This window comes from Pararge aegeria, chromosome 12 (assembly GCF_905163445.1).
Source record: "Pararge aegeria chromosome 12, ilParAegt1.1, whole genome shotgun sequence".
NCBI classification, from domain to species: Eukaryota; Metazoa; Arthropoda; class Insecta; order Lepidoptera; family Nymphalidae; genus Pararge; species Pararge aegeria.
Genome location: NC_053191.1, coordinates 7548227 through 7576149, shown reverse-complemented (window position 1 = coordinate 7576149; position 27923 = coordinate 7548227). Strand labels below are relative to the sequence as shown.

At 34.2% G+C, this 27923-nt stretch overlaps 3 protein-coding genes across 3 annotated transcripts in view; 2 read left to right on the top strand and 1 right to left on the bottom strand.

Moving 5' to 3' along the window:
- The window catches only part of LOC120628463 (rabankyrin-5), a 67586-nt gene extending 46915 nt beyond the window's left edge, over positions 1 to 20671 (bottom strand). The window contains exons 1-5 of the mRNA XM_039896848.1: positions 20542 to 20671; positions 20137 to 20442; positions 19591 to 19771; positions 18596 to 18696; positions 17058 to 17194 (exon numbers count right to left, since the gene is read on the bottom strand). Coding sequence (XP_039752782.1) covers positions 17058 to 17194; positions 18596 to 18696; positions 19591 to 19771; positions 20137 to 20442; positions 20542 to 20545 — 729 coding nt within the window. The 5' untranslated portion in view covers positions 20546 to 20671. The remainder of the gene's footprint in view (positions 1 to 17057; positions 17195 to 18595; positions 18697 to 19590; positions 19772 to 20136; positions 20443 to 20541) is intronic.
- LOC120628466 lies at positions 635 to 13484 on the top strand. The gene is made up of 3 exons (XM_039896851.1): positions 635 to 1028; positions 7939 to 8103; positions 12757 to 13484. Exons 1-3 carry the CDS (start codon positions 983 to 985, stop codon positions 13020 to 13022), a joined length of 477 nt encoding a protein of 158 aa, XP_039752785.1. The 5' UTR covers positions 635 to 982; the 3' UTR covers positions 13023 to 13484.
- A 641-nt stretch (positions 20672 to 21312) lies between the features above and the next one.
- Positions 21313 to 27751, top strand: LOC120628313 (protein NipSnap). Its single transcript, XM_039896623.1, has 6 exons — positions 21313 to 21519; positions 21608 to 21790; positions 23374 to 23542; positions 24319 to 24452; positions 25059 to 25192; positions 26745 to 27751. Exons 1-6 carry the CDS (start codon positions 21464 to 21466, stop codon positions 26891 to 26893), a joined length of 825 nt encoding a protein of 274 aa, XP_039752557.1. The 5' UTR covers positions 21313 to 21463; the 3' UTR covers positions 26894 to 27751.
- The last annotated feature ends 172 nt before the right edge of the window (positions 27752 to 27923 follow it).

Below are 27923 nucleotides of genomic sequence, written 5' to 3'. Positions count from 1 at the left end.
CTACGCAGATAAAACACGCGTGTGCTATATAAAAATTGCCAGATCATATTATTATCATGTAGGCATTTTTATCGCAAGGAGTGAAGGATGTGGCGTTGATATCGCGAGCAACGCTTTGTAACTAGCGGATAGCTTGCAGATGCTAGTAGATTAATTCATTTGCTATTTCGCATGTACTCATTTGAATGTCAAAGAGAATTCACCTCCCTATAAATAGTTAGCGAGGAAAAAAATGTCGGTACGTAGGTAGGTACACAGTGTAAACTATTTGTGTATTTCAAAGTCTACTAATGATACATTGAGAGATCTTAAACACCTGAGCAGTGTGACACATCGGGCAGAAATCCTTAGAAATCTTAGAATACAAAACGGAACTACTCATGCGGTTCCGGATTCGTCAATAATTGACGTTTCATTAACACAAATCAAACATTGACCGATAGTATCCACGAAATGTAAAACATGATAAGTGGTAAACAAATACGCTGGCACCATATGCTCGAGGTAGGTACGTATACGTACTTGTATTATCAGCGCATAACACAGAAGGTTGATAAAAAGCATAACAATAAACGAAACGTCGTCACGCGAGCTAAAAAAAAATACGAATAGTCTAAAGTCGGATTGCGAAAATTTAGCCAGTGCCGTGCCGGCGCCATCATCGATCGCATGAGTCAAGCGGCGCAAGCTTTAGAGCCTTTATTTCTTCGGTATTTGGACATGCCCCGTTTCACGACTGGGCTTCCTTCCTGTGAATCATGAGCCGCAGCAAAGAGATGCCGATGTCAGTCGGGTGTAAAGCACATAGAACCATATGCGCCTCGACTGCGGGCGCGTGTACCAGTGTAACGCGTTTCATGTAAATATAACGGATTCCATTAGAGTGTAATTAAGTGACGATATATTGAAGTTCATTCAAAAGTAAATTATTTTTCGTAGTTTAATATTTATAAATGATTGTGTGGAATGTTTAATACAAAACATGGAGCTTTTGCTGTTCTTCTTGGTGTTAACAGTGTTTTGGAAAAGTGAGTGATAACATTATTGATAAACATTGTAATGGTTTTAAGTCATTGACACGGACAGTAGGGCGAGAAAATTAAAAAATTACTAACAATAGAACCGAATAAAAAAAAATGTTATATTAATATAGCTATTAGCATTCCGATCAAGTAATTAAATTGAGGAGGAAAAGGAGAAAATCACAATAGACCGCTGACCTTAGTTATAAACATTGCATACTTTTGTGACATACAAAAGACTTTATCGTATTCAGAAGATCAGAATGACAATAAAGATAACAAAAGAGTAACTTCATAGTTGCAATTAAATATTTTAACAGAGTTATCATTAAAAAGAAAGACGTGCTTATTCAAAACAGTTCTTACATTAAAAGTACTTTGGTACATACTTAGCAACATCGTTTATTAAGATTTTAAAATAAATAAAATTGTTTAAATAATAATATTAGTTGATTAAATCCACATGTTAAATAATAAATGAAGCGTCACCTAACGACCTTACCTGTAAAATACTGTGAACCTTTTATTATGACAAGATAAAGACACATAATCGACAATTTATGTTCCTTGTAAATTATCCCTACTCCCTACTATACTATAATATTATAAATGTCAATGTAAGTTTGTTTGTTACGCTTTCACGCAAAAAGTAAACTTAACCGATCATCATGAAACTTTGTACATATATTCTTGGAAGTACTAGAAGTAACATAGGATACTTCTTATCCCAACATTAAGTGTTTGACGGTTGTACACTATAACTCCGTCAAATGATAACTGATTTAAATTATTATTTTTGTACTAATTATAACATTTGTTAAATTTTGCCTTAATTTCGTGTAGATCTGGTGAATGTGATTGGAGATAGAGGACAGAACTCCTCAGCGGACAGCAGCAAACCCCTAATTTAAGGACTTTAGTGCTAGGAAATCTACTTTAAAATCTAAAGTCGGGCACTCCACCTAACTAACTTTATATTTTAACTTGGCATACAGTGGACCCCCGGTAGTCCGGCCCCTGTCTAATCCGGCGCCCCCTGTAATCCGACATGGTCTATTATTTATTATGTAATATGTATGTATAAAGAATCTTATCATTTGATCTGTAATTTGTCGGATTACAAGGTACTCTTTTGTAAAAAAATCCGGACTATAGGGGGTCTTAGGCAGTACTCTATAATCCGACGAATTCGATAGTTCGACACTGCCCTGCAAAATGTTTGTCGGACTACCGGGGGTCCACTATATTTGAAAATGCTGCTAAGGCTCATTATCTTGCTCAATAAAGATGACTATTATTTATTAACCCCCTTACTCGTATTTAAGTATTCATGGTATGCTTTATTTTCTATATTTATTAATGCATGCAGTTATTCGTATGTTTGTTTTTAACAGTGTATGCCGCACTTATTCGTTTTCCAAATCCTAGGGTGGGTATTAGAGACCGCTGCTTTGCGATTTGGTCGCCTTTTGAATGAGACTACTTAAAGTGTCTGTTTTTTTTAAACTTTAGGTGTACAAATAAAGAATATAAATAAAAGCTTTCTAACTTAGCTACGTTTTTTTTAAAACTATAGCGTATTGTCGTAATTAGTCGACTGCGCTGTGGGCTTTGGCTTGTAGGCTACACAAGTTACAGCCCTCACCGACATATAGGTAACAATAAGAAAGAGATTTCTGAAATTCAAAATTCATTTATTCCAAGTAGGCCTAAAATAAGCACTTTTGATACGCCAAGTCTGTCTGTGTGTAGTGACTCTACCACCGGTTCGGAAGGCGGATTCTACAGATAAGAAGCCGGCAAGACACTCAGCAGTTGCTCTTTTCCAATATCAACAATTGACATTTTACATTTTAAAATTCATATTTCTATCTTGTGAGAGATGAAAGCGGAGCTGGATGCTTTCAAGCAATCTTGTCATTAAAAAATTCATCAATTTTATAGTAGCCTCGCTGAAATAAATGTGTTTTAACACATTTTTTAAACTTATGCATTGGTAGGTCCAAAATTACCTTAGGAATCATATTATAAAAGCGTATACTCAATCCCACAATCGCCACAAATCTTAGGCGATATTACCTACACGTCCGTAAGTTTTTATACTCTGATAGCTAGTTAACTTATGGAAAAAGTTACAAAACAAAAATTTTATGAAATTACAACGCAATTAAATATAATTCGACTAAACGACTAACCACGCTTGTGATCAAATTCAAATACATTCATCACAAGCAGGAATTGCTTTAAATTTACTATTGAAATTTAAAGTCAATCTGTTTGTAGCTACTCTGCCGACGACGGTTCGGTAGACAGTTTCTACTTATTGCTCTTTTGTGATAAAAGTTCGTTTAAGATGAAAGTAGACTTATTTTTGAGACCCTAATTCATGAGCTCGTTCGTTAGCGAGAATTTCATTGTTGTTAAAAAAATCGTTATCCAAATTCGTTATCAAAAAAATCGTTATCTAAATTAGTTATCAAAAAAATAGTTATCCAAATTTTTTAACAACAATTTCATTGTTGCTAAAAAAATCGTTATCCTCGTCAACATCTCACGATAGTTTAAATTCTTAATTAAGTGCTTTAAAAGCGATATCCATCCTTAAATTCATATTCTTCACTTAGCTACAGTTAGCGAAATATCGTTCACTAATTGGTTAAACGAGCAAATGTTTAAAGGCATTAATTAGATCCATTAAAAGAATAACACTGTATCTGATATAAGGCAGCAGTCACAGCATGGATCGTTGCATATAATTCCCTACTTACAAACTAATATTATGAATTCGAAAGTTTGAATGGATGTCTGTTACTCAATCACGCCAGAACGACAGATCGGAACGTTGGTTACAAAGAGCCTTCAATCATAACCATCCTGAAAAATCTCATTTTGCAAAACATCTTTTAGACAGTGGACATAACGTAACCAGTAATCATTCATACGAAATATTACATGCTTGCGACAAAGGGTTGAGACTTGATTTGAGGGAACAATTAGAAATTATTAAACATAGGAATGGGAGGTTCGAATTACTAAACGAACAAATAAATTTATCAACTTCACCTCTATTGAACATATTCAGAGGCACTAATGAGGTGGGAGGGGCTTAGATAGATTAGGTGGCGGTCAGAAAGGTATAAAAGGCGACACATTTGGCGATTTTGCAAAAAAAAACGATTTTTTCACTTAACAATTATTCATTGTAAAGTCAACATCTCCTGATGATGCTCCGGTTTCGGAGCGAAACGTGCGTAGAGGGTATATTGCCGAAGATCTGTTTGGTGTGGGGTATAAGGATTGAAGAAATTATAAATTACACCACACAGATTCTCCTGCTTTTAGCGGAGTATAGCAAATTAAGCTTAATTTTGATAATAGATCGGAACGTAATGAAATTAAGCACAGAATCAGATTACTTGTAGTCTGAAATAGCATATAGGGTTAGATTTGTTTTTGTTTATCACAGCGTAAAAGATTAACATGTTTTTATTTCGCATAGCGATAGTTCTAGCTCATTTGTCAGAGTATAAATAACATTAGACTACATTTTATGCCGAAAAATGCTCGGTTCTTATATCATCACATAACTTGTGTTGTACAGGAACCGTGTGTTAAAAGTTAATAAAATGGAGTTATGGTAATGTAGAATGTTTGTAAAGAAAAACTTATCACAAAGTCGCGGTAAAATATTGTAAATATGAAAGTTTATATGGAGGATGTTAGTAATTCCTGAACTGATTTAGCTGAAATTTGGCATTGCGATTGTATAAACCCCAATTATCATAGTAGCTAGATTATATACTGCACAGTTAAAATGTTTCTGCATTTAAAACTCCCGGAAGTAAGAAATGTTTAGTGATAATGTGTTACTTGAAATGGCTTTTCGCTCTGAATTTCATCCCGAAAAATTCAAACGGTTGCAGGAATAAAATAAGAAACAAATATAACTATGCCTTAATAAATTCATCCAAATTGGAATTTGAAAATTTTCTCTGGAACCAAATCTATAGTCAACCCATGCGAAGTCGCGGGGCAGATTCTAGTTTTCTAATAATATACACTCTATCACGAATATACATTAACAGGCTAACGAACCTAGAGTCGGACGTGGTACTCATTAATCAGGTGGAGGAAAAAGTAATTTTCCTGTTTGGTTTTTGTCTGTAGTGTTTACTTACGGTATTAAGTACGTAACTAAGAACTTATATTTATACGAAATTGGGGTTTCTAAGATATTTTATACTAGCTGCGCTACTCTTTGATTGCTTTGTGAAGGAAGGCGGGCATTCGTATTTGGTAATACAAAAATTCCTGTAAAAAGCCTTGATAATTTGGTAATACGAAAGTTCCTGTAAAAAGCCTTGGTAATTTTATAATTTTCAGGGCCCAAAATAGCCTATGTACTATCCATTTTATCAACAAACTCTATGCCAAAAATCAAGTCGATTGGTTGCTTAGCTAGGGCGGTAAGTAAAAACAAACAAACACACTTTCCCGTTTATACTATTAGTGAAATGTTATGCGTTTAACATGCCCCAATAGGCGTGGATTCTATTGGTAAATTCTTATAATATTAGTAAAAAGAGGTAAAATGTTACGCGTTTAACATGTCCGAATAAGCGTGGATTCATTCCGTAAATTCAATAAGGTAGGCCTGGAAACAAAGAATATATATGTCCTCATCCTCTGTCATGACAAATATACATGTATTATTTGACATGACAGAGGAGGCATGCGCCTAGCTGTGGGACTTTGATAGTCTCTGAATTATGATTATCAGTGGCGTGCACTTCATACACGCACAAAAGCACTGCCTACCCTAAAATTTATACATAGTTCGTATAGGAGGAGGATTTTTGGCATTTTATGCAATCTTCCTGCTGTATGCATACCCTGGTAAGAAACCCAGAGCGCGCCACTGATGATTATGATAATAATGATGATGATGAAACCTAGCTATCTGGTCTGTTAAGCAGTGGTTAACAAATCTGCAACCGCTTTGAGATGTCTCAAGTCTTTTAGATTCTGACCTGAACCCGAAATTTGTAAATATAATGTTTCACATTAAAAACCATCGTGTGAAAACTGCGGGTGCTTAGCTAAATATTTAGGCAAGCTAAGATAATTTTAAAACTGTGACACAATTTAACACATGTTATCCTCTAGTATGTATCTCTCACCCGTGTACGTGTCAAATTCTTTCATTCGGCCAGGATGCTATTGTATTCAGGATATAGTTTACAAATAATTTTAACCAGCTTTAATAATAAGAATTATTTTAAATTCTTAGCAAAACTTCCTACATCCTTGAAAGTATAGCAAGTTTGTTGAGAAACAATGTGAAATTTCCGAATATAAAAAATTCTTTAGACACTCACTACAACTAAAAATGTTTAAATGATTGCACACAAATTTTGAATTTAGTCGGGCATAACATGCGACAGAACGAAAATTGCTAAGTAACCAATTTACGAATAATTTAAAAAAATACGTCGAAGCGAACCCTAAAAGGTTTCTACACAAAATCGTTTTTAAAATCGGTCCAAACGATGAAATGGTGTGTTACAAATATGCTACTTACTCTATTCAACAAAAATCGGTCAGAAATAACTAAGTTCCTTAAAATAATTGCCACTACCGCTGAACACATAGTACTTAATCCAATAAAAGACTGATAAATAACCCAATTTCGCGTAGGTAGCGCCTGCCTACTTATAGTAAAGCGTGAAATCAATTAATACCGCCTGTCACTTGACCTACTATTAAAAGGTCCTTGACATCATGAATGCTTTCTTTGTAAGCCTTATTAGCATTCAACATTTACCACCATGTGTCTAGTCCACCCACTATTATTCATTTTTTTATAACGACAAAACATGAGTCGAAAAATAATACATTGAATAGAACGGCTACTGCTTACACGATTCCGAAAGAAGGAGGATAATGTTTTTCGTATGTATGTTTTTACTCATAATAGTGCGTGCTAGACCTATACGCAAAGGTTTAAATATATAATTGTTTTGTTAGATTAATCTTGTTCTTACAACTAACACCGTGGCCGTGATTTCCGATAATTACAGTATGACCTAATTAAAAATTGAAAAGACTGGGCAAAAGCTTGCAGTTCTTTTATTTTTATAATTGTTAAAACTGTAAAAATAAAGAATATGACAAAAATTAAAATTATAAAGAAGAATAAAGCCGTAAATTAAAGCACATTTTTTTATAGTATTATATATTTTCTTCTTTATTTATTTTTTTGAGTTTTGTTAAGACTTTTTATATACAGCTATTTCTAGAAATATGTTGGTTTGTGTTATTTGCTAGTAGATTGTTCAACAAAAGCAATGTCTTACGTTACGGGCGCCGGGATAAATCCCAAGCAAACGAGAAATTTTAGAGTAACTCCCGAGATTAGCGAGGGTTGCACCTAGAATCCTGAGTGTAGCGAGGGTTTTAGGAACGCCCAGAACGAAAGCAGCTTTAATACTGACTTATCACACATCGCGTGGCAAGAAAAACAAGTTATGAAGGGTTTTTTTACAATCTATACTCTATGGTTCGCGCTTCACATATTCTGGGAAGTGACAGAGTTGAAGCAAGATAGCAACATTAGAATGAACAGATTTTATTAAGAAATGTTCCTTATTCAAATCATAAAAGCCCCTAGTGACTCCAGTACGACATTACTTACCCCCTAAGCTAATAGGATGTATTGACATACTTGACCTTTCAATACTAGGCTATTTAAATAAGGCATTGTAGAGCTAGTGGTGTGAAAAACAATATGTCCACCAAGAATTGTTACAGTGACTAAGGTAGCATAACATGAGTGCTTTTTGAATCATAATATTTTATTATAATATTAAATTGCGTATATCTTCAGCGAATAAATATTAAATAATATTATTTTCAGCCTCATCGTGTGTGCTATGCTTCAAATGCTTTCCCGAAGACGTCGATTATGACATCAACAAGCCATTATGCAAACACTTTGACGGCAGCGATAAATACATAGAGAACTGCACCAAATCTACAATGTGCTCCAAAAGAGTTACCACATTAAGCGTAGGGAATGGAAGTGAGTATCAAGCATGATCGATTTGGTAGAAATTATGAGGTTCGATGACTTACTAGAATATCTATAAAGATAAAAAATGCCTAGTGCCGCAAACGGACGAACAAATTTAAGGACGCATTTCCGAAAGTGATAGGTATTAACACGCACATCGACTTCTGCACGGTCCTCACTCACAAACCTATACGGTTCAGTTGCGTTAAAACATCAACATTCCTTGATACTTTATAATATTATTTTTTAAATTTATTTTATAATATAATACTACACTTAAAAATTACTACACACTAAAAATTAATTTACCCGGCTAAGTTTGTTGTGGGCTCTTCTTAGACCAGGGCGCGTTTGGAACCCTCGTAGCTTTAGATTTAAGTTGGCGAACGAAGTTATCACCATCCCGTTACAATTATGTAAACAAATATGTATGAACACTTCATAAGTGCCTGTGATAGGCCTACATGAATAAAGAAATTTTGAATTTTGAATTTACACATGCAATTTTAATAACTTTGCAAGGCAGTTTTTGAGATGAACATTAAATACTGTTTAATGGTATTATTTAATTAAGCATGTGGCAGTATAAGTAATGTACCGAAACTCTACTCAAAAGGGTAAACAGAAAATCATTTATATAGTATTAAATATGACAATTTTCAGAAAGTATACTAATTGTAGCGGTAGGATCAGGGAACCATTCATATGTATTTATTTTTAGCTGTGTTTTATTTTGTTTAATTTTGCCAGAAAGCGAACCCAAAAGCTCCCACATTTAAACAAATTTGCAAACGCCCTCTTAATTTCATTAAATTTAAGTCTCCCATTAACCCGTACTGAGGGAGCGGACCGGAACATCTGATTCCCTCTTTTTTGGTGAGAGAAGATGCCTATACCTAGCAGTGAGACGGTATAACTAACTGATGATGATAATAAATTTATTAATTAGCAATTTAGCAACTGATGTCTCACGCAAACTGTGCGGTATTTCCACGAAGGGCTTTGTTTGAGTCTTTTAATTATCTATTTAATTCAGTACCAAAGTGGTTTGTTCTCTACACGACTTGTGAAAATGCTTGAATTTGGAATACCTATAGAGCACAATAGAATGATGTCGTTTACCCGCTTATGAATCTTTAGTGTAATAATAGAAAAATAGGCTTAGTTAAACTGAAAGGTTTATTTTTATCTTCGCTAACGTCAACCTTATTTCGAAACACATGTAAGGATTTCGCACTTAACAGATTTAAACAAAGTGCTTCTTAGTCATCATACGCCAGGATTTTTTTTGTTCTTTAATGTATAGATAAAATTCTTAGGAATTGTTTTTAGTACTACGTCATAGCATAGCGGTTGACATTTTATTAAATAAATCTCTATTGATTGTCGCAATGTTTTGATAATAATAAGTGTATAATAATTTCGTGATTTTGTGAACAAAGATATGAACTTTTTAAATAGTGTATTAGCTATCGTCATCACTTAAGCTGCAAAGCTCTGGGTGGGCCTTGGCTTGGTCAAGATTCCTCCATTGGAGGCGATCAGAAGCAGCTTCCTTCCAACTCCGAACCCAAATGCCTCTCATGCCTGCCTGCACGATAAAGACTAAGACATCGGGAGGTATCTTTACATCGTTCAAGTCAATAAGTCCATGTAGGACTGAAGTGTATTGATAAAATATCAATTTAATAAAATACCTTGCTGATATGAATATATAGTAATCAAAAGTTTAATTATTTACACACTTTCTAAAATTACTGTAACACTATATATTCCATCTCTTCACCTATCGTACTAGGCCCCTACGCTCTTCTCCACCAAACTCTGATCAATATGAGCTTCTTAAAAATAGGCCAAATTAGTTTTCAGGCCCTCCTACAAATGTTCAAGTTAAATGAATAACTGTTAAAATATTTTGCTACGGTATATAAATATAGCTCCAAGTTATCTAATTTATATGCAAACCAAAATAAGGCATAAAGTCTACTTACTTAAAATAAAAGCCTAAAATGGCAAGGTTTCATTTCAACGTTTACAAAATCATTCGGATGTTAAAGCTTATATTAGGAGTAGGTGTCCTTTTTAAGGCGCCATTCTGTGTCGCAATTTTATGATCTCAAACTGTCCTTAGGTTACATACACACTCAACATGACCTTATTTTATTATTGGTAATTGCAAAAACATTATCGCTCACTAAAGCATCTAATTCAGATGTTAAAGCTCATATTACATGAGGGCTATACCACTATTAGCTTTTAACATTTATAATTGGTACCTATCGTGATTTGCTAAACTAGTTTTAAGATGATAAGATAAGTTTTAAGTTATGTTGGCAACGTAGTTCCTATGAAGCAATTGAAAAACATTAACAAAAAAAATACCTCGGGTGTTACCATTTTGATGAATAAGCAACGCAACTTCATCAGCTATTTTACACAATCTACCCCGACTAACCACGCCGTTACGGCCGCCCTGCGAAGGGTCAAAGTAGAATGTTAAATAACCTATAAACTACCTCATAAATTGGCCAAAATGCGAAAAATAAAAAGGCCCGACTGGTAGGAGGTATGAAAGAATAGCCCATTATAAAAATAAACACATTTTCAATTGTTAGTAAAGATAAACGGATTCCATTCCTACATGAACAAGATTAAATTACTTTCGATCGTCGCAATATATACTCGTATGTCAGTAGTAATACAAAACATGGCTCTTACAACAAACTAAAGGCAAATAAATATATTTCATGAGACATTAAATTACTATCACATTTCTATTATCATTGCTTTGCTTTGGAATTCAGCTAAAAGATAGTTAGGTTTTTGCATTTCAAACTGAAGCTGTAAAAAAAATGGTGAGCGAACATAAAGTTAATTTGCAATGTGTCCTTAGCTTTAGTCCCAGACATATAAACTCGTGTTAAAAAAAACAGTCGCACGTTATGGCTTAGGCGCCGCTCGCTTTTAGCCAGAATATTAATATGTACCTACTTATTGTCTTTTATTTTTATGGATAAGTGAATAAAATTGAAGCGGTGATAGCCTAGTCGTTCGGATCCTAGTGGCTAATTCGCACCCCGGCACGCCTTCAACTTTTTATAAGTTTTATGCGTTTCAAGCAATTAAATATCACTTTCATTAACCGTAAAGGAAAACATCATGAGGTCACCTGCCTGCCTGAGAGCTCTTCATAATTTTAACATCTCAATTATATTGTTCTCAAAGGCGTGTAAAGTCCCCAAATCCGCACTATTAGCCAGCGTGGGTCTATACCCCCTTCTCACTGTGGGAGGAGACCCGTGCTCTTAAGCGCGTCGGTAATGGTTTGATATAATAAAGTGACAAATGTTTCAAACAGTTATTCAGCACATAGTAAAGACTTCAATAACATAATCATGACGTAGACTTAACGACACGAGCACGTATGCTAAGTCACCCCACGCGTTGCTTTAAGCCTGACTAAGGCGCCATTTACATAGCGTAGCTCATTATGCGATTTTTTTTAACACATATGTTTCTATAATTATTAATCAATGGCTATAATGGCCGGAGTGCCTTGATAAATTAGGCCACATTAGGTGGGCAAAAATTTACCATAACGGTAGGCTAACGCTGTGATACGAATTAAATCCCATACGTTGAATAAACTTTAATAATATTTAAATTATATTGCATTTTTTTTTTCATTAATGTAATTGAAATTCATAAAAAAAATCTGATCATTAACTTTTTTCTATATTGCTTGGAAATTTGTGTCGATGATATACCTGCAATTTGTATTGACACTGTGTGTGTGCAACCTTTAAAGAAAAATATGCAGACATGTATCAATAGGCCAACTCCATTGATACAGATATCTGCAGTGATTTCAAGCTCTCCCTTTCTTTCTAAATAAACATAGGCAAAATACAGCTATTCTTCACATATTTTAGACAAAAAGACAAACATGTCAAGTCGAGGTCACAAAACCAACGTGCTCTCGGCTTAATGTGCTCCGTATGACCGTTTATCCTGTTTTTAGCAATAACAACATATACCTTATTGTTGGTTTCGTATAATAAATTTAACGTAGGCGAGCCCAAAAAGGGCATAAACCGTGTTGATTTCCTTATTATATCAAGCACAAAACAAAGCATATTAATAGCATATTATTAAAATGAATAAGTATTATGATTCATTCTTAAAATTGCCCGAAATGTAACCACAAAGATATATCTTTAGCCCTGCATGGCTAGAATAGGCACAAGACATTTTCTTGAAAGGTGAAAATGTTTTTATTTTCTCACATCTTTATCGACTTTTCGTGATGCAATAATATCAAAATAATATAAATACGTGTAATATTAAACGTGGTTAAAGTTCTGCAATTCCCTTAAGGCTTCCATGAAATGGCAGGTGGACATGTAATTTTTATCTCTCAATAGGATATAATTAGAATATGTTATGTGCGGCGGCGGGTACTAAAAAGCTATAATAAATAATAATATACAAAATTTATTTATTTCAAGTAGGCTAGTAGTAGTTTATAAGCACTTTTGAAACGTCTAGTCTGTCTGTTTGTAGTAACTCTACCATCTCTATGTTAGCCGTGCTGGTTAGCAACTGTCAGAAAAATAACTGAGAAAGTTGGTTGTGATACGAACGATATTTGGTGTGTTGCAGTGTCATCAGTAAGCGTGCACCGAGATTGCGCAATACAAAGTTTGGGTCAAGAGCAGATACAATTAAACGGAAAGTGGCACCGAGAAACCGTAATTCACGAAGTCCATGAGGAGGGTTGCGACGAAGACAGCAATGACTTGGAAAGACTAACGAAAACACTAAACTGTCATTGCCGTGGAAACTACTGTAATGGGTCTATAGCCAATGTTATAAATTTTAAGACGATATTATTAACAATTCTTATTTATATTTTTAAATTTAGTTAATATTAAGTTTAGTTTAGCGGTGTAAATGTTACTTCCTTTTTAGCAAACAATGCGTTTTGGTGTACAAAGTATCTTAAAACGTTTTGACGACTCAAATAAGAACGACTAATTTCGATCCTATTTAGGCCTGTCGCGAACTCCATACAATTGTTAGTCACAGTTCAGGTTACTGTTCATTTTCACCTTTTGAAATATTAGATGCAGGCTTTATTTTGAGGTACTGTAGAACGATCATTTTGTAGTTGCTCTACAGGCGTTATTTTGGGGTACAATAGAACTATCACTTAATAGTTGCACTACAGGCGTTATTTTGGGATACTACAGAACTATCACTTTTTATTTGCTCTACAGGCGTTATTTTGGGGTACTATAAGAACGAAAACTTTTTAGTTGCTCCATGAAAAATAGATTCATCATTGCTATTACAGAGTATATTTATTTTTATTTTATTTATTAGGTTTACTTACAAACACTTACACTAATACGATCGTTTTTAAAATTTTAACTATAATAATATATTTACAGGCAAGTAAACATTATTTTATACCAGATGTTACTCGCGGATTCATCCGCGTTTTTTTTTGTTTTTAATAAATCCCGCGGGAACCAAATAACTTTACGAGATGAAAAGTAGCCTTAGTTAGTAATTCTTGTATATAATCTTTCTCTATTCCAAATTTCAGTCAAATCCGTTCAGTAGTTTTGGCGAGAAAGTGTAACAAACATCCAATCATCCATCCATCCATCCGTAAAATCTTTTAACTTCTGTTTATGTTTTTATTGTTCCCGCGTTTATCAAAGGTTAAAAACACTCATTCCTCCTTCATTAAAAATAACCAACAAAATCAGTTTCTTAGTTTCAATCATTGATACGGGTAATTAAAACATAAAATCCAGATAAAAATGACTAAAGACTAAAATTAATATTTTGATCATGATATTGGGCAGTGGAGTGCACAGAGCTTTTGCCCATATATATATACTTTTGCCATAGGTATACATAAAGAAGGAAGATGCCATGAAATGGAAAAAATCCTTCGTATTTATGAGTTATACAATAATTTTAGGGTAGGCAGTGCTTTGTGCATGTATGAAGCGCACGCCACTGATAATGGGTATTTTAAATAAACGTCACTTCATAACATTTAGCAGTTGAAAGTAATTATTTTACCTCTAATGTTCTAAACGTTTACCTTAAAATGTTCTTAATTCTGTGGGTGTACATCACTTATAGCACTGTCCCGCTCTCTTGTCACAGTTTCTGTCATTCAAAGGTTGCCTGTAACAGGAGCAATAAGGCCGCCTTTGCATGCTTGTATTTTTTAATTTATTTCTTGTTCTTGTTATTTTCTGTATTATTTTATGTTTTGCATGCAATAAAGTGTTTTTTCTTCTTCTTCTATGTGTATGTGATGTGTTATTATGTGATATTTTAAGCACTATCATAATGCAAAGTTAAATAATTGTTTTAACTGTAGATACATATAATTACATTTACATTTTAAGAGGACATCTTTATAAATGTTTTTTGTATGACTGCAACAAAGAACATTTATTCATAAAGCTATTTTAAACACAACAACCGACTAATCTCATTTAACACTTATTTAACTTGATTTAACTTGAACAGTTAAGTTAATTGTATTGTTCAAGGTATGGACCAGATTTTTAAGAATTACCTCAATCAAATGGGTTCATTTTTAATATTACTATTCGGGACTTCCTTTATTTAGTAGAAAATTAGACAATACAGACAAGCCAAATCTCTGAACTAGACAGGTCTAAAATACTGACATCGATTTCACAGTTTTTTTTAAAGGTATATCAGTAGTCTACCAATCCGAACAGGGCCAGCGTGGTAGACTACGGCGTTAACGTTCTCCGTTCTCATTGTGGGAGGAGACCCGTGCCCTGTAGTGGGCCTGTATAAATTTATAATAATTTATTTATTTCATATAGAAAAAGGTATACAGCAGGAATCGCCTTATGAACACAGTGATACTCTATTGATTTGTGCACAAAGGTTTGCTTAGACACTCGCACTAAGGTAACTTGTGTCGCCACCTTCCTTCGGACCCATTACAACAACGTGAAATTAGGAAAATACAATCAATTAGTTGATATGATGATGATGTTGATGATAGCAGCATTTGTAGATCGATCTGTTTTTGGTGGAATAGAATGATATAAAAATATAATCTAAACCGTAGTGACTGCACTACAGACCTACTGAATTTGTATTGCAACTATTCGCGGACCAAGTAAATGGCACACCTCTAAGTTAGAAACTATAGCCTATAAACACTTCGCAGGGCACGCAAGTTACACGTCCTGCAAGGTGCTACCATGTGTACATAAACAAGAGGTGTAGGTATTGGATAGACGCACGCGTTACTTTGCGGAAATCCATGATATATTATGAAAAGTAGGAAAATCTGTATGGTTTAATTTATAATTTCTTCAATCCTTATACTCCACACCAATAAGATCTTCGGCAATGTACCCTCTACGCACGTAACCGGTGCATCCTCAGGAGATGTTGACTTTACAATGAATAATTGTTAAATGAACAATTCTTAACGATCCCTACTAATATTATAAATGTGAATGTAAGTTGGTTTGTTACGGTTTCACGCAAAAACTACTTAACCGATCCTCATGAAACTTTGTACACATATTCTTGGAAGTGTTAGAAGTATTACAGGATACTTTTTATCCCGACATTGAGCTCGGTTTCTTTGGGAGAGGGGATGAAAATGTTTGACGATTTTACACCATAAATCCGACAAATTATAACCGATTTAAATAATTATTTTTGTACTATAGAGGTTAATAGTCAATATCTTAAAATACTTTAAAAACAAAATCAAACGCTGACGAAGTCGCGGGCAACAGGATATAAGGATTGAAGAAATTATAAATTCCACCATACAGATAATTTATGAGGTGTTAAACCTCATGTGCCTGTAATTACATACATTGATTGGAACACGGCGATGCTGTTTCGCAGCAGAAATAACCATGGCGGTAATACTATCCCGGACGAGCTCTGACAAAAAAGCTTTTCTACTACGAAAACGAACTAACATCTATGTGAATAATTTTTGTTGCAAGTATTTTAACTTCGTAAATTCGAATTCCCATTCCACAGTGCTTAGTTATAATAATTATGCTATTAATTTTATTACTGCTAGTCATAAATTTAAATAACTTGTGGTTAAAATACCTCATTTGTGTAATAATACCCACTGCCATATGAATAGTGTTAAAATAAAGTTTCCTTAAAATTTTATAATCTATGTAAATAATAATTAACTTTAAAAGTGTATAAATTTTGAAGAATTGCATTTTCCGGTTAACGAACAAAGTTCATAAGATAAATAAAATTATATAATCGAATAAGTTTCGTTTGAATTATTCTAACCCTCTTAACACTTTTTAAAATTTTCTCACTTTGGCAAAGCGCTTGACACAAGACGAATTGAAAGTCTAACCGCAAAATGAACGTGAAAGCGCACTGATAAACACATAGTCATTAGTAGATAATTTGCAAATTTCTGTTTAAAAGATCATGGCTGCAAAATATATTGGATTCGAACAGCACAAACTATATATGATAAACGAGAAAAATTACGATTAATTGGCCAAAATGGGAGGCTGAAGTCCTTGCCATTGCAGCTATCTCTGTTTCTTACAATTTTTGTAGTGAGAGAAAGTGAAAAAGTAGTCCCTCTTTTTAATTATCAGACCTTTCTCAATCTCGTATAGTTCCTTTTGTACTTATAATAAGTAACCGGATGCACTTCGACCCTCCAGGATCTTTTGTGCTCAAAATCATGTGTACTGCGGGCCTTAACATAAGGAGCACTAAAAGCAGACACTGGGTAAGTACAGCTCAATCCGAGAACGTAGGCGATGCCTGGAGGCCCGTACCCGCCGATCGACCTTGCGGCCAACCAGAGAAGACCGCCGCACTAAGTTGTTGTTTATCAAGATGGCAGTACACCAAGGTAAATTAAACAAAATTGTACTCACATTGGCATGGTTTTCGACTAGGCAGAGGAACACGACATCCTCCCGTAACAACCTGACGGCTCCGTGTAGCGGCTGCGGCGTTTTGCTCTTGAGCATTCGGTACAGCAGCGCAGATGACATGTGCGCGAAGTCTTCTCCTGTAACAGTCATGATGACAGTAACAAAGAAACGCTAAAATAATGTATTTATCTAATGGTATATGTTTCATTTATTATGAAAAACGTATTTTTATTCTTATTCAAATTGAGATTGGTATTTATTTGCAATAAATAAAACTACAAAATCTAGAGCTCCGCAATCACAGGCGAAACGCCGAATTCAATTAAATTCGAATTAAAAATAATTACGTATCGGTTGAGCTTCGAAAATCTTTGCCTATATCAAGTATTTTGTGATTTCACAATATCTGTTGCTAAGTTTTTTGATATTAATAATTTTGGTATTAATAATGATGCCATCCCTAATCTTTAGCTATAATAATTTTGGCTAATTTGCCTATGATGTCCGGCGAGCGATTTCGGGAGAAATAATTAAAAAAAATATAATTTCTGCTAAAATATATTATTTGGATATACTAGATACTGCCGAACAATTTCCAGTTGTGGGCAAAAACCCCAGAAAGCAGGGCCTCTTGCCCGATGCAGCAAATGGGCTATCAGTTATATTTTAATCATATTTCTAGGTTTCCCATACAACGAGTAACTGAATTACGAAATAATCTTGAACAATGCATAAGTATATTTCATATGGAACCACCGTGTAAAAATATTAAATCCAAAGAAGCACATTTATTTATCCATACAAACGAATTCAGAACATTTGAAGTGTTTACTTATGACAACCCTATTGAAGGCAAACGACCGACACGCGCATAGCACCTACGCGACGCGCCCCTAATAAAGTGACAGGAGTTAGATGATTTTAATTTTGCATGTGAGGACTGTATCTGTTGTCTTTCAGTAAAAACTATGGCAGTGGTTTCCTCAAAAATAATAATGACAATAAGTCACAGAGGCAGTACTTAATGTACCGCTTAACCCTGTGAAGTATTATTTCGGTTTTCATTTACCCATTGTATATAGGTTTTTCTCTTTTAATTAAAGCTACATAATAGTTATGTCTAAATTTCAATCTGTTTATGTATATTTCCGGGGAAGAGGGCTGGTTATCCTTAAGACAGGTAAAATCTAGGATATATGATAGCCAGTTTGTCTACTCATAATATGTATAATTTTGATGAAGGAAATAAACGATATTATTATTATTTTACGTGCATCGCACCGGAACACTAAATCGCTTCGCAGCACGTCTTTCAATATCAACGTATCCTAGACCAGACCAGAGAAAATATAAATTCCCAAATTGTCCTCTTCAGGGATTGAGTCTGTGGGACTACTAATGTCTGTGGGCACAGCAGGACATTAGTAGTCCCACACACTTGATCCTCAAACTCCACTGCAAAAAGCAGGCTTTAACGATTATTACAACTCTTAAGCTATATAATACTCGTCTATATTTTAAAATAAATGATAACACACCTGTTAAATCATCCCAGTGAGCTGAAATAAGACCAGAACAGTGCTCTTTTAATGCTGATGCCCCAATCTCATCTGCAGCAGAGTAGAACTTCACGCAACTCCTGAAATAAGATATTCACCATTACTCATACAAATAATTCCTTAACATATATAAGTCAGTTTACAAGTAGTTAGTAAAATTGTATATGCATTTGTATTATTTTTGTGATTGAGCCTCTTATTGTTTGTCCATACCAAAGTTGATTGATTTTCATTTTATTTTAAATTTATTCATTTATTTATATAGTTTAACCTAAACCCTAGACTCTTATAACACTTTGGTACCTGATTACTTATAATTAATAGTAAGTAGAAAATTAATATTCATATCATAGCATTAATAGTGGAGCAATATAGGCCTCAATTTAAACACATTATGTTATAATTAATTTTGCAATATGGCATCAGCCAATAGTTTAATACATTAGAAATTATGTTTTAGTGCCTTGATATGAATGACATACATATAAGGGTCTTCTAAAGATACATTGGTAAGAGGATTTGGCCATAGATAGTTATCACTTACCACCACCAGCAAATATTATACACCTTTTCAGTATGGTTCTGCTAGCAAACATTATACCATCTTGTTGATACTAACATATCATTGAATATGTGGTAGTGTGTAACAATTATGGTGAATGTATTTATACTTCACTACTTTACTTAGATTGATTACTAAGCAAAACTTTGTCAACAGCTGAGTGTACTAAAATACTATTTTCAGTTTATGCTTAGGTATACCTTTAAATAAAGTATATTTTGTGTGATGGATTAATAAATAAAAAATTAAAAAAATAGAAATATACTAATTTGATAAAATATCCATGAGAAGTGTGAGAAAATATATCTGATTATGCTACTTGCTCTCAGTAGTGGTAGTTTGAAGTCAACATGAAGCTTTCAATTAACAACAATTTAAAATGGACTGAATGTTCCTCTCAAAAAATATTTACCTCACTCCAACTGTAGCAATTAGAGCCTGTTCGCACTTTCCAACTAAACCATAGAGCTTAAAATTGGCTGCTGATTTCATAAGTTGGAGTGCAAATGAATCTCCCCGGGAAAGATCAACCACATCAGTATATAACCATTTAAGTAGTGCTGCACCTACATCATCTGGGAGAGAAGACCAATCTGTAATCAAAAAAAATTACATATTTATAGTTAGATAAGGAGAAATACTGTGATGTTTTTAAATTCAAATTCATTTATTTTTGTTTCAATGGATTAGCAAGGATTTAAAGCTCTTACATAAGCAAAACATTACATACTTTATTACTAGAATTATGGCTTCTTCAAACTATTATTGCAAAATCATAGAGAAACTTAAAGTTAACAAACAGTAACATTTAATTTAAACTATATCTATACAGAATAAAGCAGAATTTTACAAGTCGCAACTTAAGCAGTACTAAACAGATGATTATCATACTTCCAAGGAATAGGGACTACAATTTTGATAATCTACTAAGAATATTAAAATAAAGAGCAAATTTCACCTAATTCTGTCAGATCCTTCAGAGCCTCCTCGTTCCAGTCATCTGACCGAGCATTCAGCACAAACTTGTGACCAGGAACAGATTTATTTTGCAGTTTTACTACGATATCTGAATATGTATCCCTGCCGTACAGAGTGGATACAGTCATAAGAAGTCTAGCGACAAAACTAGTTTCACTCAAGTCACCAGCCGATGCCGCCGCGAGCATATATTTCCGTTCCACTTCCGCGCAATGGCCCTGCAGTTTGCTATATTCTTCCTTCAAAAGCGTTAGATGCTGTTGGAGCTTTGTCACTTCGCTAGATGCTGCAAATTGAGATATTTTCAGATAATTACAAAAAATTAACAACACCGCCCACTTATTTATAATTGCACAAAAGAAATTATACTGTTCCCGGTACTAACCCATGGCGAAGTTCAAACAATCTACAGAGTCCCGTGATGAATAATTGTAGCTTTTTTGTTTATCAGAAAAAAATAAAAATAAATTGATCACCGAACAAGTAAACCAAGATCACAGAAGATAGATATTTACAAATTGACAGTTATTGACAGCAAGTTGACAATCATAACAGAATTTCCACATTCCACAAATAATAAACGTATTTTTTTACAGGTTTATCAAAGAGGATACGTATTAATGTATCGAATAGAATAGAATAAAATTAAGTTTTTCACATCGACAAAATTAAGTTTTTCACATCGACAAAATTAAGTTTTTAACATTGACGAAATCAACGATATGGGATGAGGAGATGAAGTAAGGATCAATAGATTTATGGTTTTTGAGTACGCACCTTTTCGCTTCGGGGATCTCGCCTTTTTTCATTCACTGACAAATTATCAAAGATATATAAACCACCAAGGATTACCCCGCGCACTATTCAAGAGCTTTAAATAACACAGAAACTTAAAAAATTATATAAGAATATATTATATCAACACTTGAAGACATTTGAATTATCTGAATTATTAATATTACTCTACTGAAGATATGGCCTTATGCCTTACAATCAAAATTAATAACACTGAAGACATGGCTGAACGGTTCAATATACCATTGCCTTTTCCCTACGGAAAGAAACCAAAAAAATCTTTTCATGTCAGTCATAAACTTGCGTTTTGATAACAGCTGTCATTGTTATCAATGTTTATCATCAGTATCAATAGATGTCTCTACTAACAAATCTTGAAGCCGAACGAATCCGAGTTCTATTTTCGAGATAACCTTCACAAGAGTTAAATGAATTGATAACAAGCGAAGAGTATCAGTGTCCTATTAATTTGTGTTAAAACTACATAGTGTTATTGTTTCATAACATTGAAGATGAATTCCTGGAATAGGATTTTAGTTTTAAGCTCTGCAATACCTAAGAGTTCCAGGTAATAATATACTCAATACATAGCTTTATTTTTGTTATTTCCGTATAAATTTCGAATGTGTTTCTGAAAAGTAATCTTTATTTTGTAGGCTAATTTCAACAACAAACGCACGGTCAATCTCTGACGATGGATGGCTTTCGAAGTTGCTTGTGCGAAAGATAGAGCCGACCAAAGAATCCCACAGCCGTATGCTCAGCGACAAGGAAATCGTATACGCGTTGCACACTCATAACATACGACCAGACTCTGTGGATAAATACTTACTAAACTAGTAAGTAGTATATATAACAATATATATTTAATATTGTTTGTGTCATAAATAACTTATTAAAATGTTATTACAATGTACCGGATAAATAGTGCTATTATGCAATGTTCTGCAAATAGATTTTGCTTGTTTGTGTATGAAAATACTTTCACTAAGCACAGCTCTGCCAATTATAGAAATACAATAATTCACACTAAATTTCCAACATTTATCAATATGATGTATTCTTAACGTTCCCCTTCATACAGTTTTCCTTAAAATGTTGCTTTATTTGTTATTAAAACTATAAATTATTAGCATTATTTTTATCAGGATTACAACCTGATCAGAAATCTTTGGTAAGTTGTAATTTCAATATTAGTAAACAAACTTTGCTTTGTGTCGTTTGGTGAATATGCAAAATGCTATATTTGAGAACATACAATAAAAATCCCATAGAAAAACCCACTTTTGGTTTTCCAGGCAAATTTTCAATACCTTGAAATCACAAGTTATTGGCTAATGAATAATCAGCATCTAATTTTTATTTACAAACATTAAAAAAAACTCATTGGCCTTTCTTATCATGAAAGGCAAATAATGGGTGATTCTTATTAGAGTTCTTATTATCATTGATATATCTTGACCCTCACATATAATAAATATTATGGACTACTACAATAAATAATATGTTTGTAATAATGGTCTTGTAAGGCTTATCAATATTTATTGGGCTCTATAATTTTAATACAATAATAACTCAAAGCTTTTCAGCATGTCCAATACATTCAATCTACCATATTATGATAGTAGTTTTTAGCAGTAAATTATAAAACAACCTAGTCATCTAAGAACTTTATTCCCTAATAAAGGCAAGGAATATATGACAACTTTATGTATACACTGTATTATGGACTAGGCTATAAACAATAGAAATAGTTGTATTCATAAATATTCCCTTTTGATATGTATCAAAACTTCAGGAATTTGACAAGTATCCCTAGTATGTTGCATAGTAGGGCACAGGTAAATAGTAGATGAGATTTCTACTTCTAATTGTTCAAAATCAATAAATTTTATATTATTCTCTTTGTATGTTATATTAGACTGTTGCGAAGCTTTTACTGTTTTTTCTTAATGATTCCCAAACTTTCTCCGCTTACAAGTATGTTATTACAAATATTACTTCAATATAATTTGTTGTTATGCATACCTTTTGTTATTTTTTTAATTTATAATAACTAATAAGAAAGAATAAATTCAGTAAAAGTACTTTTCAACATAGGTGAATTTGTCAGTTTGATTCCCACAACTGGAAAATGTTTGTGTGATGAACATGAATGTTTTTTAGTGTCTGGGTGTTTATATGTATATTATAAGTATTTATGTTTATTAATCATAAAAATATTCATCAGTGATCTTAGTACCCATAACACAAGCTACTCTTACTTTAGGGCAAGGTAGCATGAGTGTATTAAAAAAAAAACCAATATATATTGGTGTTACAAGCTAAACTAGATATCCAAGCCTCCAAAGTAATAGTGAAAAATAATAGTGTATTCTTAAATTGTTTTTATAATTCTGAATATTAATGTTTTAATCTTTAGCAAGACATCAGCAGCATTTGTAGAGTCTCGCAAGTCAGAACTTGGATGTGAATTAGTTGGATCATGGACAGTGTCAGTAGGAGATATGGATCAGGCGTTGCATTTGTGGCGTTACGTCGGCGGCTTTGAGAAGATCGACAAGGCAAAAATTCTCTTCAGAGAAAATCCTGTAAGTTTGCTACTTTGCCTGGCAATCATTAGTCTACGAAATAAGTTAGATTACTGTATCTAAGCAATAAAAACACATGCATACTTTCGCAAATTGTCTCGAAGACATATATCGGAGAGTGCGCCAACAACTAATTGGTCTAGTTTCACTGCCACTTCTTTTATCATCCAAAATGGAGTCTAATTTGATTTAGCTGACCATAGGACATCGACTATTGTTAGTTCGAAAACGGCCGTCGAATCATGCCAAAATTCGGGCGTCGGCTACTTCTAAGGCTTAACATGTATCATACACGTGCCGTGTACAGTATATGGAATATAGGAGAGAGGGTTTGAGAGGAAGGCCATCCATCATTACCGATTAAAGTTCTATTGCTGGACACAGGTATCTGCCATAAAAGAATAATAGAAAGACCCTCCATACACGTACCTAATGCAACGCACGTTGACGATGAAACGAAAATTCCATTTGGTGAACGTTTTACCATTATATGACACGGGGCTCCTAGAGTGAGAGGGATGTGGTCGATCAGTGGCGTTGCAAGTGCGGGTCTACGTCTTTGAAAACATTTTGGAGAGCTCAGGCATGCATGTTTCCTCACAATGTTTTCCTTCATCGCTCAAGCAAGTAATATTTAATTTGAGCAATAAAGCGGGCATTACTTCCGAATATTTCCTATCTCGGCAAAATTCGCTGGAATATTTACCGATACTATACCACTGATACTCGTTTCTACTCCACTCTTTTATATATACTGTATTAAAGGTGTGTTTCAGGATTATAGAGCTCTTGAAAAGGAGAGAGGCAACTTTGTAAGATCGCGCCATCTTCAATACTTGTTAGCATTTAGCTTCTGGCCTTCGGGCGAGCCGCGTCAGGACAAAAACATTTACGAGATTAGATCTTACAGGTATGATTTGTTATAATTTTTCACTAACGTTACTAATTATTTGTTTCCGGATTTTAATTTGCGTAAAGAAAATATATCTAATTCTGTTTTTTTCAGAGTTCTCCACAATGTTCTTGTTCACTTTCAACGGCGTGTGAAATCTACCAATCCGGATTTGGCCAGCGTGTTGGGCTACGGCCTTAACCCCTTCTCATTGTGCGAGGAGACCCGTGCCCTGTAGTGGGCCGGTAATGGGTAGATTTGATAACTATGATGATAGAATCTATGTTTTTCTTTTTGAAACCTTATTCCTTGTTAGCTATCGGTTACAACAGCTTCAGGTAGCAGTGTAAAGCTACGTCTAAGCCAACTGTTGACAATAAATGGGCACAACGAATTTCAATTAGATTTGGTTCCAGACCGACAAACAATTTGTTTGTACTAAAGATTCCATTAGGGCTTGGATTCTGGCCTACCTTGAGCCTGATTTTAAACTTGGTATAGACCACGGTTATAGCGGTATATAGTTAGAATAAGGCGAGAACTAGAAGGAGGTAGCCATTAAGCTGTACCACAACGACAAAAAAATGGTCCTTTATCTGAGCTTATATAATGTTTTTGTCGCAGTTTAAAACCAGGCACAATGATCGAGTGGGGCAACAACTGGGCGCGTGGCCTAACTTATAGACGAGCGCAGAACGAAGCTTTCGCCGGATACTTCTCTCAAATCGGCAGACTGTACAATGTCCATCACATTTGGTGTAAGTTAACTAATTGAACTTATCAAATGAGCCAATTCTAACCATAATTTTAAGTTCAATGATTCTTCTAAACTTACAATCATTCAGCTTTTGTCACTTTAAAGTGAACAAATACCACCTCTATGAAAAACTGGTCGCTTTATCTTAGCCACCAGTTATTATTGACATGTAAAGAAACTCGTTAAAACCCGCCTCACAATGCTCCAATCATCTGTTATATGAAAGAGTAGCCTGGGCCATTTTTAGCATAGACCTTAGTTTCCAACAATAAACTAACATACCCGCACTGGAACAGCGTGCTGGGTAAAGCTTTAAAACATTCTCTCACACTAAAGAATAAGCCGCTGTCCAGCAGAGGTACTTTAATAGACGGCAGTTCATCAACATCATCCTGTTGATTGTTACTGTCTATGATTTGTAATGTTCTTATCAATACATTCGATGTTTGCTGGCTTGTTAATTTTAAAAGCGCCAGCAGGCTCATGCCGAAAGCCTGACGTCGTCTACTTCAAAGACTCGGCACTTGCTTTACCAATCGTAGTTTACATGGGATCATCGCTGTTATGTGTTAATGAAACTCGTGTTGGATGACAACTACTTTATTATCAAAATACCCACAACACCTCCCCCATTAATATTTAGTTATTTAAGAGTAATTTCACATGTACATCATCTTCCCTCAAATAAATAACAGAAAAAAGCAATAAGTATAAAACCAATAAAGTACTCAATACTTAAGAGAAAAACAAACGAGAACAGAAAAAAGTATAGCATAACATGATAAATATTTAAAATTCCGTGAATTAAAGATATTTCTGGAGGTCAGAGTACAACTTCCTAGCTTTTCTCCTTGGCATAATAGAAGGATATTTTTCACCCTTAACATCAGAACCGTAAACAACGGGACTACTATAAGCATTAGTAGTACCGCTTGTGCTAGGACCCGGCTAAGAAGGGGGCTCGGAGCAATCAACATTATGTTCGGGCGATTGTTAAAATGACGGCGATTTCGGCGATAAGTTTTACCAATCCTATTTTGGACAAGATATGAACGCGGAGTAGACGTCTTCCTTATAACTTCGCCCCTGGTTTTCTTATCCCGATCATATATGATTACTTGATCCCCCGTTTCTAATTCGGGTAACGCTGTAGCATGACTATCATAATACATTTTGTTCTTCATCTGTTTATTAACCATATAATTGTATTCATTTCTACTAACAACTTTTGGCTTTAATAAACAGGGATAAACAGGTAATCTACAATTTAGTCTTGGACCCATTAAAAGTTGTGCAGGATGTTATCCCACCGCTGCCACCATGTTATGTTAATGAAACTCGTGTTGGATGACAACTATTTTATTATCAAAATACCCACAACAATCGCGATTCGAAAGATTCAGATGACTGACTAATTCTTATTTTTCCGTTTTCCGTTGTTCCATTATTGTAATTACTGTAAGAAAATAAAATGAATGAAGTATAAATGTACCTGTTCATTATTAACCAAAAACTATTTGAGCGGATGGACCATAATGTTATGTATCCTTCAGGCTATAAAGATCTGCAAGCACGTCGTGAAACTCGCGAGAGCACGTGGCGTAACCCGGGCTGGGACGAGTGCGTCGCCTACACCGTGCCGCTCATCCGGGAAATGCACTGCCGCATCCTTGAGCCCACAGAGTTCTCGCCCACACAATAAACAACACCACGCGATGCGTATCCTGGTATAGGGAATGCTAAAGCCGTATATAATATAGGTGATCATTTTGGGGGCTACTATTGGTTAACCGATTGTAATAAAACTAAAGAATTTTCTATTGTTAACCACCACTCTTGAACAAAAGGTTGCTTTATCGGTTGTTATCCTTAACATGTGATAATAATCGTTAATGCCCGCCTACCCGCACTGAAGTAGCGTGGTGGAGCAAAGCTTTAAAACAATCTTTGATATGAGGCCCGTACCCTAGCAATATTGGCATCGACCTTATTGTAGCATACACAAAAATCGTATTTCGAATATCTAGTTAGAATACATACTTTCTAGCGGTGGCTAAATTGCTCGGCATTTAATTGATATGTGTGAGAAAAAAAAAATAACTTTCGATTTACGACAAAAAACCGCTCCCTAAATTTTGCCCTCTGTACTCTTCGGTTGTCATGAAGTTACATCAATTCTCGCCTTTATTCGCATAAAGACAGTTTATAATAATCTTTTGGTGTTTCAAGAATTGTGTAGTCAGTTGTGTCTTGGAATTGGCTCTAAAAGCGATATTTTTCAGAAAATTGTACTACTTACTTTAATTTTTCAAAATAAGATATTAAACCTAAAAGAGTACATATACCATAATACCCTATGAAATACAATAAAAGCATTAGCTAGAATACGTATCGCAGAAATTGAAATATCCCTACACTTGGGGAACCAATTAATAATGTAAATAGAATTAATGTAAATCACACAAATGTTTTTATAGCTATCTAAGCGTAACTGCAGCATTTTTTACTGGCTAAAGATGAAATCTTGTATTTAAAATAAAATGTTATATTATACAAATTATTAAGCGTATTTTCTTTATTACAAGGTTTTAAATTTTTTGTCTAATGTTTCACTCTAAACAGGATATATTAACATAAACCTCAGAATAATACCATAGCACAAAAAAGAATTGAAAAAAAAAAAAATCTGGGTATACCCACTGGCTTCTCCAAAGTCGGTGAATTTGCAATAT